Source organism: Meles meles, chromosome 12 (genome assembly GCF_922984935.1).
Source record: "Meles meles chromosome 12, mMelMel3.1 paternal haplotype, whole genome shotgun sequence".
Lineage (NCBI taxonomy): Eukaryota > Metazoa > Chordata > Mammalia > Carnivora > Mustelidae > Meles > Meles meles.
The window spans coordinates 59,576,610-59,593,488 of NC_060077.1; the positions used below are offsets into that span (position 1 = coordinate 59,576,610).

Sequence of the window (16,879 nt, forward strand, 5' to 3'; positions counted from 1 at the left end):
AGGATGTTCTCTTCCATGCAGGGATTCAGGAACCAGAGTTCCTTGTAGCTGGGGCTCTGCTGGTTTCCAGACTCTGGAGTCCTCCTCTGGCTTCTCTGCCTCTGGGTGTGTGGGGATGTTAAGACCAGGCCTGTTGGGGGCCTTTTTTTTTTAACTTTCTCTCATATTCCATTGGTCAAGCCTCAGTTACGTGGCCATTAGCCCTGTTATAAGGCTGAGATGTATGCTCTCAGGGCCCAGAAGCAAAAGGGAAGGGGGTTGGCAAACTTGTGGCATGATCTTGGCCATACCAGAACACTATGATGACACATACTGCATTTTGCAAGCATGGTATTTTCAAGTCCTTTGTAGGTTTGTGCCATAGAAAGGATGCAGGGCAGCATAGGGATCAAGAGTTAGGGATCAACACAAACTACCAGCATCCAGATCCCAGCTCCACTATTCCCCAGGTGTGACACTGGGCAAGTAACTTAGTCTTTTTCTGTGTCTTAGCTTCGTCTTTGTAACATGGGGAGGGCAATAGAAGTTAATAGGGATTGTGTGAGAATCAAACGATGTAATCTACGTAAAATGCTTAGAATTAAGCATGGGACATAATTAACAGCATGTCGGTGTTAAATAATTAAAAAAAAATAAGACTAGTAACAAAAAGACCTAATGTCTTCTTTGGAATGTTGTAATTTGAATACGGTGTCATTCAGATAGAGAACGTTTCAGTTCAACTGTAAAACTGTTTATTGAGCAACTACTAATTGTCACGTACCAGATAGGACCATAGAATCTGAAGGAGTAAGCTTTTCATTGAATCAAAGGAAATGGCATGTTCTGCCCACCAGGTTTGCCTTTTAGACTCTGTGACTCTTAATCTACGGTCACATCAGCATTGTGATTTTGGTTTCCACTCCCCAAATCCTCCATGGCTTATTTCTGGGGTCCTCAGAGTAGAAAGTGACACGGCATCAAAGGGCTCCTTCTCCTCCCCTGTCCCCTGGACCCTGTCAGTGCCAGTCCCTTCAGAGGTGTCATTGCTGTCTGGTCACTGTGTCGTGTGCCCCCAATGGATGTGGACGAACCTGCTACCTCTTCCAGTTACGATCTGAATTTCAGAATCATGCTTGATTTTCAAAAACACCTGAGGGCCCCATGAAGTGATTTCTCCATCCGAAGTCCGCATCCCAGGAGCAGGCTGGGCTTAAAGGCTCTTTCTCTTGCAGCTGGATGACTGCACACTGCAGCTTTCCCACAATGGCGCCTACCTGGACTTGGAGGCCACCCTGGCAGAGCAGCGGGACGAGTTGGAAGGCTTCCAGGATGATGCTGGGTAAGAGCGACAGTTGTCCCTGCTGACTAGTCCAAACTGTCCAAGATACCGAGATATGGGGGTATATTAAGGCCTTAAAATACTCAGAAGAAACCACTCTAGCTTTGACCTTCTCTGCACTCACAGTCACACAAGAGAAGGGAGATGCAGGTGACTGACCAGCAGTCATTGCAAACCCTTTTGCATTTTGAGTCATTCTTCTTGACAAGGCCACTGAGGGGCAGAAAGATTTCTGGTATAGTTTAGTAAATCACATTCTATTGACCTTCTAGGTTTTGTTTTTTTTTTTAAACTAAATATAATTAAATTAATGTTTTCTTGATTTAGTAGTTTGACAACTATTTTAAGCATTGTTTTTAATGATAACTTCCTGGATATTTCATTTCCTTGGCAGATGTCCTAGCATATTATTTTATGCTATTTCACCTTTTGAACTCACAGTAGTGGAGAGAATGATTTGTGATGGTGTTAATTAACATCCAGTTACTTTTAGTCTACATCTAGAACTGCTTAATACTTCTGATTGCTGTGAATCTGAAAAAAGAGATAGATTAAAAAAACCAGGTGGTCAGAAAGTCAAATCACATATAAATCACATATAAACATACAGTCAGCTCTTCCTGTGTTTATTTGGTTATTGAAATAGCCTTTTTTAAAAAATATTTTATTTATTTGATAGAAAGAGATATCACAAGTAGGCAGAGAGGCAGGCAGAGGGACAGAGAAGAAGCAGGCTCCCTGCTGAGCAGAGAGCCCAATGCAGGGCTCGATCCCAGGATCCTGAGATCATGACCTGAGCCGAAGGCAGAGGCTTTAACCCACTGAGCCACCCAGGCGCCCCTGAAATAGCCTTTTGATTGGGGGCCCCCTGCCTTCCTTATGTCCTCATCCATTCAGAACCACGTGTATCTCATCACCTTCCTCCTTAGAAACCTTCAGAGATTCCCTGTTGCTTTTGCAAATAAACTTAGCTGTTTTAAACCACTGAGCCACCCAGGCGCCCCAAACTTAGCTGTTTTAATCTGGTGTTTAAGAACCTCCCCAAAAGTTGCTTTGAAACTACCTTGCCTGAATTAAAAATAGATTACACCCAGATGAATCTTATCTGGGAGTGCTGATTCTTCATGAAAGGTTCAAAAATGAGGGAAAATGGAAACCTCTTTAGTATTAGTTTTCTACCTGATTCTAGTATTTACGATAGTTTGCTGGGTTTTCCCTACACCTGCCACCGTTCATGGTGCTTTCTCCCTTAATTGTTCCCTCCCTCAGTTGTCTGCTGCTTAACCAGTAGGTCAGTACTGGGCTTGTCTGAGTATCTGTCATCTAGCATTTTTTCAACACATTTTAGGTGCTTACTGAACATTGGTAGTCAAGTAAATGGCAGGATCCCAGAATGGATTCCTGAATAATATGACCATGAGCACTAAGGCCAAGATCCTTGGTAGGAACCAGCAAGATTTTCTGAGGACCCAATGGGAACAGATCCTGGAAACTACCACAGGCTATGCACACACTCGTTATTATGTCACACCAGATTCTACTCATCATAATTAAAAACAAAACCAAAAACATTAGATTGATAGACTTGGGAAAATTCCATTGCTATAGTGTTTACTGACAATGACATCCCTTTGTATAAGATGTCAGAATTCAGGCTGGATGACTAAGTGGATGACTTCATGGCTCATTGATTAAGCAGGCACCAGTTGTGTTATGAGTAGATTATTATCAACTTGAAAAATATCTCTACTGGTGTTACAGTTGAAGACCATGCCCTGTTTTGACTTTTTTCTTTCTCATCAAAATTCAAATGATTTGGAGATGGGAGCTTAGCATGGAAAAAAGCATCACTACATTAGATAGCAGTATTTAGAGTTGAGGGTGGGGAAGAAAAGGGCACTTGGGTGGCTCACGTCATGATTTCAGGGTCCTGGGATTGAGCCCTGCTCTGTGCTGGGCATAGCATCTGTTTGAGATTCTCTCTCTCCCTCAGATTCCCCCTTGCCCCGCCCCCAGCACGTGCACACTCTCTCTCTAAAAGAGAAAATTCAAGTGCGGAACAAAATAACCTTTCTGGAGCGCCTGTTTTTGCACTCACAGTGCCAGGCACCTTGTTCACGGTCTGTTTATTTAATAGTTCATGCTCTTAACAGTCACGTGATTGGATTTCATTGTTTCTATTCTTCATCTGAAACAACTGAGGGTCAGGAGGTAAATTCCACGTCCAGGGAGAGAGAGCCAGGAGCTGGGAGAGCCAAGTTTGAACACAGATGGACCCGATTCCAAGTCTGTACACCCCTGACCCTCCCAGAGGTCCTGGGCAAAAGCGTTTTGGGTTTACTCAGGAAGTATGTTGGCGCCTTTGGTGATGTAAGGTTGGTTCATGCAAGGACACCATCGGTCCCAGGCTAAAATGCTGGATTTGGTTCAAAGAGCACTCAAGCATGCTGCACGGTGGCTCTGGGGAGGACGCATTTGCTGCCATCATCTGGCACTGTCGGCATCAGCATCCTGGTGCTCGTAGTCTCCGCAGCCATTCCTCAAGAGCCAGGTACCCAGCGAGCTCCCTAGAGGAGACCCTGGGGCTTGCTTCCTCACTCTGTTCCTTTTCGAATCATCACCTGGCCATGGTGCAACCTTGACCCCATTTCTGCACCTGCACCTAAGATGGATTACGGCAAGAGGAGAAGACAGGACTCATATGTGGGCAAGTGTCCACCGGAGAAGGTAGCCAGACCCTGCTGGGTAGCTGTGGTTTTGACAAGTGGGCCCCAAACTCACCCCAGAGGGGGCTTTATGTCTTTGCCAGAGTCCTGGTTTGTGGTGATCTTCCCACCTTGTCCTTTGGAGTGTACTCAGGATGACACTTCTTTTTGTCTGGAAGAGTATTAAGATGCCAGCTTCACTGACCACTGGTGGGATGGCCCCTCTGTCCCTGGCCTAGGTTGCAGAAGACAGATCGGGATGATGCTGTCCTGACCTTGCTGGGTCCTCCGCTCCCCCCAGGCCACTTACTGCCACTGAGCCCCAGCAGCATATGGCAGCTTGCTGGGAGCTTGTTGGAAGCGGCCAGCAGGCTGAGTCTTCCTGCACAAGTGGGCGGTGTCTGGCCACATCTGCCGTGTCATTTGCACCGAGTGTCCCTCCCGAGTCCTCCCCTAGGAGGGTGGCATTTGGCAGTCTGTATGCCTGAGAACTCTTGTCTCCCACGAATGGGAGTTAAAATATAATTTCTTTCTGGTTAAGAATTGCCCTTTTGAGGCATGAAAAGGACATATAAAACCATTCTTTCTCTTGATTTCTTTGTGTGAGCTAAAGCAACAATCTGCTAATGTCGTGACCATATAATGACAACGTGTGGCAGGCCGTGTGCAAATGGTGGTGTTTTTTTCCACAGGGTGTTCTGAGAGAATTTTCCTTGCTGGAGGAGTTCCTTTGTTCTTGTCCATTACCCGGCTCTTTTATGCCAAGACTAAAAATTAACTCACTCCTTGTTTAGAGTTATCACTTAAGCTATAGCTAACCAAGAAGAGGAGAAAGACCTTGAAAAGTAGAAGGACAAAGCAATTATTATGCTACCAAAATGGAGCCAGGTCTATTTACTGCCTTCCCAGGCCAGGGAAATTAGCCACCATACCATGCGGCACAGAACCAGACACTCCCAGCCCTCTGGGCGATTATTCCTGCCCCTTCCTTGTGTGTCCTTGTGCAAGCCACTTTATCTCTGATAGGAGATTATGAAATTTATTTGTAAAATAAGGACAATACTACCCAATTCCATTTACATCCCTGTGTCAGCAGGGATCCCAGCAAGGTCTCTGCAATGGAGGGGAGCCCCGCAGGGGGCAGCATGGCATAGTGGTTAGGGACATGGGCTTTGCAATTGGCTTCATGGCTGTGTGGCCGTGGAGATGCTACTTTCCCTCTCTGAACCTCAGTCTCCTAGTAACTGGGGATAATTCTAATACATCCTCGTTGGGCAGTTGTGAGGAAAAAATGCAATGACGTATAGTATCTAAATCAGCAAGCCGGTTCCCAGCATATAATACAAACTCGAAAGTAGTAGCCTTTACTACAATTCAAGAAGCGTTCGAGAGGCAGATATACTGGAACGGGAATCACTGGATTCTAGACCAGGAGGGGTCCATGCAGGCCAAGCACTCTGAAAGCTCATCTCTTTTAGTTAAGGAAACCAAGGCTGCATCCTTGCCCACAGGGCAGAGCTGGCCAGAGAGCCCCGGCCTCTTTTTTGCTTATTTCTACCTCTCCTGCCTCCAAAACCAGGGACAGCTGAGGGACACAGGGACCTGCCACAGAGGAGGTGGGGCTTGACCTTAGCCCTGTAGGGGACAGTGGCCTTGCGAGGTCGAGGGGTGAGGGGGCCATCTGGAGGAGCATGGTAGAGCTCCCAGGGGCTTGAGGACCAGTGTGGTTGTTGCATGTGGGGTGAGCGTCCCTGAGGGGTCCTGCCTTGGTCTTGGTCACTTACGGTGTTCACGTTCCCCTGCGCCCCAGGGGCAGCTCTGAAGAGAGCTTCTCCCCATCCCACATCGCCTGGGGCGCTGCTTACTCCTCCTCACCCCCTTTCTGCTGGCCCTCACAGGGCTGTGTGTGGTGGGGAACCGGTGCAACCCTGTGGGGTGGGGAGAGCTTGGCAGTGTGTGGCTTGAGGCTCGGGCCAGCCAGGGCTGGAAAGGGCCAAACATTGGAAGGTACTTAGAGCGAAATACCCGGGACAAAGCTGTCTCGAAGTGCTGGCTTCTAGGTGCCTGTTTCAGGAGGCCTGGTGTGAGGCCTGGGATCCTGGCCTCTTCAAAAGCTCCTCAGGTGGTCTACTATTGGGTCAGAAACCTCCAGCCTAGGTTCTCAGTGTTGGAGTGGGGACTGTGCCCACCTGGGGAACTTTAACAACTTCCCTTCCTGCTCAGCTTCAGACCAATGAAGTCAGAACTTGGGGGTGGGCCCAGATGGTGCTGCTTTTTAAAGCCCTCCAGAGCTGCCTGGGAAGGCCATTCCTGAAAATGCTGCTGGACATTGAGCAAGGGAGCGTGAACTCCTGTGCCAAGTGGACGGTGCGGTGGGACGGCCCTGAGTCCCCCCCAGGGCAGGTGAGGAAGCCAGTCTTCAGGGGCCCGTGTGCCCTGAGGCTTCCGGCTTTGTAGTCGACGTGCTGAGGGGCACGGAGCTGAGGGGCACGGAGGGGTTGGGGAGAGCTCTGGTTGGGCTCGAACGTGCCTAGCTTCTTGGCTCGTAGCTTGTGAACCCCATGGAAACGTGTGGGGGGCCCATGGATCCCTGAGGTTTCTGCCTGGTTTGTGGGCACGCAGGGTTTTAAGTGGGAGAGCTCGGCAGGGAGGAGTGGAGCCCTGAAGTTGCCACGGCGGCCCCTTCTTTTTTTTTTTTTTTTTTATCTATTTATTCGACAGAGAGAGATCACAAGTAGGCAGAGAGGCAGGCAGAGAGAGAGAGAGGAGGAAGCAGGCTCCCCACCAAGGAGAGAGCCCGATGCGGGGCTCGATCCCAGCACCCTGGCATCATGGCCTGAACCGAAGGCAGAGGCTTTAACCCCCTGAGCCACCCAGGTGCCCCCGACCCCTTCTTTTTGAAAAGAGTTGGTTTTCTCCCTCACCCGGACCAGCGGCTGGTCTTGGTGGGCTGCAGTTTGAGCCTGGCATCCACTAAGAAGATCGGAGACTCCGTCTCCTTTGCCGGTTTGCCCCAGGGGCCCCAGACAACACGCCTGCACTCTCAGCTGAAGGTCGTCCCCTGGGAGGAGAATAAGGAAAAGCTGCTCCTTGTTTCCCGTCCGCACCTGAGCCAGAGTCTTTCAGCTCATGCAGCGTTTCTGTTTGTGCATGGCTTGGGTTTTTAGATTTGGGTTCAAAATGTAGGTGACTTTTCAATGCTGCTAAGTCTAGAAACAGAGGAAACATGGACCAAAAGGTGACTGGATGAGGTTTCCTATCAGACAGTAAGAGGGGAAACCTTCAAACTTGACCTATTGGGATGCAAAGAAATCTTTGAGAATCTGATGGAAGGCTGTGGAACCCTGCCCCACCTAAAACTTTGCACACCAGCCCCAGGCCAGTTCTGGGTTGCCTCTGAATTACCTGGAGGAAAGCTGCCTTGAAATGCTGGCTTTTAGGCACCTGCTTCAGGAGGTTGGTCTGGGGCCTGGATTCTCACCTCCTTAAAAGCTCCTCAGGTGGTCTGCTGTTTGGCTGGGAACCTATGGCCTAAATTCTCGGTGTTGGAGCGGGCACTGCACCCACCTGGGGAACTTTAACAACTTCTCTTCCTGCTCTGCTTCAGATCCAGGAAATCAGAACTTGGGGTGGGCCTAGGCAAGGAGATGGTTCTGTAGGAAATCAGGAAAGAGAGCATCCACTCCCATGCTGAGGGGACAGTAGGAGTGGAAAGTCTCTAAGTACTTTCAAATGTTAGTTGCATCACTGGACAAAGATGGCATCCTGCAGGAGTGGGGCAGCTCGGGTGGGCACTGGGCTTTAAGGTGGGGGTAGGGAGTCAGAGAGACCTGTCCTACAAAGGAGGAGTCTTCCTGGAAGCCCAATAATGGGAAGGGTGGTGTGAGTAGACAGAACTTTGAGCTGGGAGGCAACTGTCCGATGTGGCCCACCGTGATCTCAAGTACCTGAGCCTGGTGTCAGAGGAAGGCGGGGTTGGGGGGTGGGTTGGGGCCTGTGGTAGAAGGGGAGGGTGCTGTGGCACTAGTTGACGATGGCGAGACAAGAGTAAAATGGGCACATGACATCAGTTGGCTCATGTACAGATAGCAACTTTAGAAAAACAATGAGCTTCTGGAGGTGGAGCCATTAGGGGAGGGAGAGAGCGTTTATACAAATCAGGTTACCTTGAACCATACTCAAGGTGTGAGGTGGCCAGGTGAGGAACAGTGGTCTAGGACCCAGGTGAAGAGTATCAAAGACCAGAGAGGCTGGGGTGATTCCTGGAGGAAGGGAGTTGTAAACCTCAAACTTCTATTAAGAAAGATTTTGAGACAGAGAGTGGACACGCCAGCACACCAGTTGCAGGAGAGGAAGAGAATCTTCAAGTAGATTCCCCTGCTGAGTACGGAGCCTGAGGTCAGGGCTCGAACCCATGATCCTGAGATCATGACCTGAGCTGAAACCAAGGAATGCTCAACCCACTGAGCCACCCAGGCACCCCTAAAAGGACTCCACCTCTGCATCCAGAGGAGTTGTTTTATTTGTTAAAATTTTTTGAGATATTTTATTTTTTTAAAGACGTCATTTAGGGGCTCCTGGGTGGCTTAGTCATGAGGAGTCTGCCTTCAGCTCAGGTCAGGATCCCAGGGTCCTGGGCTTGAGCCCCGCATCGGGCTCTCTGTGCAGTGGGAAGCCTGCTTCTCCCTCTTTCACTCCCCCACCTTGTGTTCCCTCTCTTGCTGTGTCTCTCTCTGTCAAATATGTAAAATCTTAAAAAAAAAAAAACAACAAAAAACAACAAAACGAAAACCTTCATTTATTTGAGAGTATGAGCAGGGGAGAGGGGTGGGGGTTTAGGGAGAAGCAGAATCCCCGCTGAGTGCAGAGTCCTCTGTGAGCTTTGATCTCATGACCCTGAGATCATGACCTGAGCTGAAATTGAGTCGGACACTTAACCGACTGAGCTACCCGGGTGCCCCTTGATGTATATTTAAATAAAACCTAGAGCTCCCTGTAATTCTTACTGAATTTTTGGAATAAGCCTAACTTGATTAGCCAATATTTTCTTAATTTACATCTTAATTTTCTAATGTCCTTTTTGTTAGGTTTTGGTATTGGTTACACCAGTTCCCTAAAAATGCCTAGACTTTTTATCCTTGGTAAGCCCTGGAGGAGGTTAGGCAGTCCTCCAGCAACAGGCAGGGGGAGCAGGTGACCACAGACTCTGTCTTCTTTCAGCCTGGGTCTGTTTCTACCAGCTGTGTGACTTGAGGCATTTTATGTCGTTTCTACTAGTGTGTTCTCATCTGCAAAATGGGCACAGCAGTGGTACCCATGTTGAAGCTGGGAGAAAGCAGGGATGGGAGATGGAGGACAGCTTCTGTGGACATAGCTGCCACTTACCATCACTCCCCTCAGCCGAGGCCAGTCCTCTCCTTTGCTAGGAACTCCTGGGATCTGGGGCCACCTTTCTCTCAAGTGGCTTCCACAGCCTGTGGCTCCCAATTCTACACAGGCTTTCTTCCATTGTAGGATTTCATGTTCAGGGGCAGATGGGGAAGGAGGTCGAATGTTGAAGCAGAGGAATTGTAAATGATGAAACTGCTACAAACTGCCTTTATTCTGTGGTCTTGTAAATTCCCTCGGGGTTTAGCATAACCAAGCCAATTGCCTGCTTTCTCAGTGCACTAGCGCAGAGAAGACACCCCCTCTGGGATGGTGCTTGTTTCTGCAGACGCTTCCAATCCCAAATTGCATCACCCCACGCCCCCACTGCGGGACGAGAGAATTCTGTGGGAAAACAGGGACATCCTCAAAATTCGGTTTTGTAGTTGCTTGACGCTAAAAGCAGGGCTATCAACTGGCACTCCTGAACTTTTCCAGAACTTGAGCTGTTCTGAAATCGTTTCCCTGGTCATTCCATGCATTTCCCCCCATACCTGGGCACCTAAAGCATGTACTTTTGTCTACATGCTTTATATGTCGACTCCTAATTGCTGAAAATACTAGGTACAGAAAATCTTGAGGTCTGTGGACTCAGGGTTCTCTGTTACTGGTCATTAGGTTCTTGGTTCTCTGGTTCCTGCTGGCCATTCTCTTTGGTTCTCTGGTTCCTGCTCCAGGCCAGACCTCTGCTCCCCACTGGGTGAAGAAGTGCCCCAGCTGGTGGCTGCTGGCCCCATCCCAGAACACCCCAGAGTCTGTTCAGTCATTCAGGTCCATGCACTTAGAACTTTCTAGCATGATCACAAGAATTAAAGGAAGGTCAGCATCTGGATTGTCCATAGAAAGACTCGTGTGTGTGAAGAAAGTTTCGTAGCCTGTGTTGATAGGAATCCCAGACTTGGGAAGATGGGTCAAGGGCTGTGTGCTTGGGAAAAGCTCCTTGAGACCGGGGCTTCCACACAGCAATTGTAAAACAATCAGATGAACAAAGAAAACATAAAGGAGAGTCTTGTGGGCATCTGAAGGGATCGTGAATGCAGATTTCCTGCTCCTGAGCAGCTGCGGGGCTGGGGGCTACTGCATGTTTTTGTAGGCGATGCAGGTGGTTTTCCTTTCTCCTTTGTAAGAGACCATTTTATTTTATTAAAAGCTTTTATTTATTTGACAGACAGAGATCATGAGTAGGCAGAGAGGCAGGCAGAGAGAGAAGAGGAAGCAGGATCCCCCCGAGCAGGGGGCCCGATGCAGCGCTCGATCCCAGGACCCTGGGATCATGACCTGAACCAAAGGCAGAGGCTTTAACCCATTGAGCCACCCAGGCACCCCTGGAAGAGACCATTTTAAAAGCCATACTTCTCCCTCTTATCGGGTCTCAAGAATGAATGTGCAGTGATTATGATGAATTCATAATCACGGTATTAGCTGTGTGCCCTGGTGAGATTTTGTTCCTTTGCCTCCAGCACAACCCCAAAGCAGGAGAGCACTGCCAGACTGTTCTGGAGTGGGGGTGGGGAGCCCTGATGGGGAGAGAGGAATGGCTAGAAAAGTGATGGGAGGGAGCTCAGCCACTGAGAGACCCCATAGATTATCTGCCGCCGTGCTGCTGAGCTGGCTCCATTTCACCTTCATTCACGGGCTCTTCCCTTTATCCAAATCCCAAAGCCTTTGTTACCTTGAGGTCACCAGGACTCCTGTTTTCTTCCAATTATCCTCCCAACTACTGTGTGCCTTAGTCCTTTTCTGCCCAGGGTGGGACGAGCCAGGAGCAGAATGGGGTCCATCTCCTTTTCTTTTAAAGGGTTTAAGAGTGTGTGAGCACATGTGGGGGGCAGGGGCAGAGGGAGAAGGAGAAGCAGGCTCCCCACTGAGTGGGGCACCTGATGTGGGGCTGGGTCCTGAGACCCTGAAATTATGACCTGAGCAGACACTTAACTGACTTGAGTCACCCAGGCACCCTCCCCCATCCTGTTCAATGAAGAAGGAGGATACAAAGGTGTGGTATACATTGGCGTTGTTGAGACTAAATAGCCTGTAAGCTCTTTGGTGGACCGCTACCTTCTTGTGAGCGAGGGGTCAGCGCTGTAACCACCTTGACTTACCACACAGCAAACCGGCTTTGTGTGATGACCCCGCTGTGCGCCTTTCTTCTAAATTCAAGAAGTGTAAAAATGGTTCAGAAGATGTGTGTTGTTACATTCCAGGGATCCCACTTGATGGGCACAGATTTGAAAGTTTTCCCAACGTGGTCAAGCATGCTAACGGTACGGATGGAGGGAATTGACCAGGCTTGTTACGAAAATGTGTGTGCAGTCTCCCAGGGTTCAACCTTCTCATTTAATTTTCTGTAAAGCCTGTGACCTCACACTCTTTCAGGGTAGACTCTCGTTCTGTTTAGGTCCCTGCTTACCTCAAGTCTCTTGGATGTGAGTGTGACAGAGCCTTCAAGCTGACTGACAGCATGTGGGTGTCATCTTGGCCACCGCTCTGATACCCGTGTCTGTTTTGTCTTCCGTCTCCATTAGGCGGGGCAAGAAGCACAGCATCATCCTGAGGACACAGCTGTCCGTGAGGGTCCATGCCTGCATCGGTGAGTGACTTGTGCGGAAGCGGGTGCTACCATACGCCCTCCAGTGATCAGACGTGTGCTAGGAAGTGTCCTCGAAGCAATAAAATGCTTAGGATACTTAGGGTTCTGCTCTCTACTTCAATAAGCCCCCATCCCAGATTGTTAGTTTAGTGAAGCCATTTCCGGCAATGGTTTCCGAAGCCGTGTTTCATGCTGACTTCCTTTGCTGTTCGGTGAGTGAATGGAGCTGGAGGCGAGACAGACTGATGATAAGGTTCTTTGTGGGGCAGTGTCTGTGGGACCCTCCATGTGCCTCCTGGTGGCTCTCCGCAGCTCCCTGTGGGGACGTGGGGGGGTTGAGGCCCCAGGCCGTGGTCAGGTGACAGGAGGGGATCTCTCGGGTTTGCGTAGGATGGGGCATACGTAGATACAAAGCAATATGGTGTCGAGGGGATGTATTTGTGGTTCAGAATGGTTTGTGAGCGGTCACAGGAACCCCCCCCTTGGGCCATTCCTACAGCCTTTTCCTGTACCTGTTGGTTTCCCCACCTACACGTGTGGGTTGAGTGGCAATGAAAGCAGTTACTGATGTGATGTAGATCATCTTTATGTGAGGCCTATCTAAAACCATGGCCTGGTTTCCTCCTGGCACTGGGCTACGTTGAGGCAAGTATCTAGTGTCATAAACAGAGGAAAATTAAAATTCATACACAGGAGTTTTTCATATCCAAGTCATTTTGCTTTTATACTAGCTTGTGGTCTTAATTCAGAACTCTCATGAAGAGAGCACAAATTATTGTGTTGAGGGCTAGTCTACACCTGGAATGTGGAGTGGGAACTTTCCCTTCCTCCCTGCTTCCCTGTTGGAGACCCAGGCATGGGTTGAGGAGGTAGCTGAACGTGAAGGGGAATCCATGTAATTTTAGGTCACCTGGTGTTTTGCGTGTGAGGCCGTAAGCGTCTCCAGTGACAGTCTGAACATGTGGCTGTCGAGGAACTGGATAGCAGGTTCCTCAGCCTTAGGGTGGGAGGGTTCCTAATCTTGATGGAAACCTAGTGAGATCTGTAGAAGCTTCCGCAGTGACTGTTCACTTCTCAACTGCTGGTGGCACCGAGTGACCATGAGCCATGTACTCTAAAAATATACACTAGATATTTAATCCTTCACTTTTTAAAAATTACCTGCTTTACCTCGTTTCCTGTTATTTCATATATATATGAATCATGTCTACCTGAAGAAAAGGCCTGTGACCTAGGACTTCTGGTAACCTCACCTTCCCCCACAACAGATCTACAGCAAATCCCAGTATGTGCTGAATCCTGTTGGAGTTAACTATTGGTTGAAGTATAGTTCATAAGCTGTAGAGATTTGACACATGAAGATAAACTGGTATTTCCCAAGATAGTAAGGTGGTGGAAAGCATATTAACACTAAAAATGGGTAGATCGGAATCCTAATGAGCTAATTCCTTCTATGTAATTCACTTTTTGTACTTCAATATTTCAAGTGCAGGAGTTTTTAAAACCAGCTTCTGGGTTATTGACTTGCTGCATTAACTTAGGTATCATATAGTCTCATGTAATCTATGTACCATGTAAAACACATCACTTCTCCCCATAGCACGCTGAGCACCAGCAGCCGTTCCATGCTCTCCCTTCCTGCTGGAGGGATTGACCTGGGTGCTGACAGGATCAGGGGATTTGTTCCCAAACCTCCTTAAAGCCAATTGCCCTTGCTTTGGATTGAAATAATTGAATGAAGTCATAGGTGCATATCCTATAAACTAATTCAATAGGAGTCTTAAAAAGTCACTGCTTTGAAAATTCATTGTTTTGGACAAGATTCAGAATTCATTACTACTAAAGTATTTGTCCACATAGGTGGGTGACAACAACTACAGAAGTTGGAGTAGTGCAAAGAATCTGGAAGGGCTGTAGTCTTCACAAGTGTCTGTTCTTGCTTGACTTCACAGAAAGTGAGATGGGAAATCCCAGACCACATCGGTGGAGGAGCTCATGAAAGAAGGTCCACAGAGAATTCTAGTTAGTAGACCCTTATCCAAGAAAGCTCATAGCTTGAAAGTAGGTGTGATTGTGTGTCCCTACTGTGCCCAATGTCTCATAAGCAAAACCAGGATGATCATGTCCTATAGCTGCACATTAAAGTCTTAAGGTATTTAATACTTTAAAAGGATTTTGCGCTTTGATTCTCATCATTCGTTACCTCAGCCCTACTTATGTTAGATGGAAAGGTTTGACTGTATAAAATTATCATCAGTACCTAAGAAGGCAAAGTTTTTCCTATGTAATAAAAACCCCTCTTTCTTGTCCCATTGCCTGTTATTGGCAAGATCTGGAATAGATTTATTATAATAGCACTAAATATTATCCTTTGGTTATGTCTAGAAAATGGAATGTATGCATCGTGTGTATGAAGTACCAACCCCCATTGTGACATATTCTTTCCCTTTCCAAGTGGCAATATTAGATTTCTTTGGGATGAAAAACCCAAACCTGGAACAACCTTCAGTTGAAATGACAAAAGAAAACATGACAAGAGGGGAGGGAACCTTTTTCATATCGGTTGAGTTCTTGTTTCTTTTCCCGATGACTTCCCCTCCTTGCCATACAAGCAATGGTTGGACTATCACAGGCATCGGACAGTCACTGTTCCCTTATCCCTGGCACCCATATACCATCTCCCCAGAGACCCCTTCCCCACCATGAGATTGGACTGGAAGGATCCAGGGGTTTAAAATGCTTTTATTAAGTTTTTTTTTTTTTTTTTAAATTAATGTTTAGAATCCAGGACTGCATGGTGATGAATTGGGAGTAACATGCCATTGGAATTTTCCATTGTTAACTTTGCAACTCTGGACCCAACGGGGACAAGAGTGGAGTGGATCCTTTATGGTCCACAACTGAACAGACCTTACAAAACGTGAAGGCTGTCAGGCAACTGTTTTGAAGGTCATGGCTGGCAGCCGACACAGGCCTTTTCTGATAATGCAGCAGGGCTGAAGCAGAAAGTTGGAATGAGGTCTCGGTATGGAGAGAGATGCTCCTCTCCACTGTGAATTTTATTTATTTGCACAGTTTCGAGTATGACTGCTTGATGTAACATTGTAGCAAACAGTGCATGACTTGCTTCCAAATCTAGCTTCAATCCTCAGAAAAACCGGTGGTCACATTGTAGGCATGAACTTAGATATGGACGGAAAAAAAAAAAAAATCTATGACGGGCATGTAAAGTCTGCATTTTTATGAGGTTAGCTAGAGAAAATAAATTTTTTGGTCTCTGCAAGTGATCCTATTTCCAGACACCAGGAAAATGTTCAGAGGGCCAATTGGCTCTGATGACTCAATCTCCTCTTGAAGAGAAAAGGAGTGGAAGAATTGTAGGGGTGAGGGATGGAATTGAGGATTTAAAAACAAAGACTTGAAGTTGTTAGGATCCTAAAGGTAGTATCCGAATGTTTGCTACTGGCATGCTTTGGAGACATTTTTTGGACTTAAAACCTCTGTGCTTCAGTTTTCTGGACCAGATCCTGTCTTCTCATGAAGAGAACAAACTGTCTAGTGATTGCAGCCCGTAAGGTTGACACTTCCAAGTATCCAGCACTGAGTTAAACAAAAGGGACGATTAGCTGAAGGTTGCAGAGTGTCATTTCTGATGACAGTTGTGAAGGACAACCTGGGACAAAGGGTTTTTAGAGTCTTTAGTGGCATTTCCTACAAACTTAGGAGATGATGAGATCGCTCATGAGGATAGAGATGAGGTAGGCAGAAACTGGCAAGGTAGCTGAGCTGGCTAATCTCTCCATTAGGTTAGTCTCCTTGCTTGGTAAAGGTCAAATCACAGAGGACCCTTGTAGAGGTAAGAAAATCACATGAGGAGAAGGCTTCTTCACCCACTGATGCAAAGAGTAGTCCGTTTCCAGCAACACAACAGAACGAGGCATCAGCTGTAATTTGCCAGGGTTTCTCCTCTCCTGAGCTAAATCATGCAACTCTGCTTCGTGCTCTACTGTTCCAGTAAGGAGGCGAATGACGAATGGGGGCGGGGAGGTGACCGCATCTCAAGAAGAACCTTCTAGTGCAGGAGTGCCTGAGGAGATTCAGCTCACATGCTGGCTGTTCTAGAGGTGGTGGCTCCCTGGGGCATGGTGTTGAGAAGTATCCTGAGGCCGTGTGTTTCTTGATGGGGAAGGGTCTGGGATCCATGCCAGCTCTTGCTGGTGGTGATAGGTGTTGTGAGTCTGTCAGGTATGACTGACAGCTGAGGGGCCCCCAGTGAGATACGGGTTCTGTCTGTGTCTGAATCTTCTCTCCCTACAGTGTAGAGGGCTCTGGCTTCTGTATTCAGAAGGCAGGGAGTGGAGCTCTAATCATGACCCCTGACCGCACCCTACCCCCTACCCCTACATACGTTTTTGTTCTTCAATCCTTTCTTTAGGCTCTGCCTTCTTAGGCTTGAGCCTCAGCCTGGCTGTACCCTCTTCCATCTTGCCAAGCTTTCTGACTGGGCCCAGTACCACTTCTCTGCTTCTGAGCTTCTTTCTCCCTCAGTGTTACTTTTGAGCTGGGGCTTTGTGTGGCTGAGCCCTTCTGGCCCTGCAGGGAGGCCTCCCTCCAACTATTTTTGATGTTGCACTTGCCCCTTGGGTGGGCTGTTAATTGGATTCCAATGTGGGCCTCCCTGCCTCTTGACTCTGGAATTCCCATGAAAACTAGAGGTTTCCTTCTCCAAACTGCAAAATGGCTTTTTGACGTTCTTTGGCTTCATAGCAGCTGGGTGGTATTTCTAAATTAGCTAATCGAGAGGAGGAGCCCCTTTGTGGGGGAAGGGGTGTGCTCAGA

The 16,879-nt window shown here is 47.9% G+C and overlaps 1 protein-coding gene across 6 annotated transcripts in view; it reads left to right on the forward strand.

Annotated features, from left to right (window-relative positions):
• Positions 1-16,879, forward strand: part of FHOD3 (formin homology 2 domain containing 3) — a 459,983-nt gene that overhangs the window by 58,147 nt on the left and 384,957 nt on the right. For all 6 annotated transcript variants that reach the window (XM_046025395.1, XM_046025389.1, XM_046025392.1 and 3 more), the window contains exons 2-3: positions 1,215-1,321; positions 11,976-12,040. In XM_046025395.1, the coding sequence (XP_045881351.1) occupies positions 1,215-1,321; positions 11,976-12,040 (172 nt within the window). The remainder of the gene's footprint in view (positions 1-1,214; positions 1,322-11,975; positions 12,041-16,879) is intronic.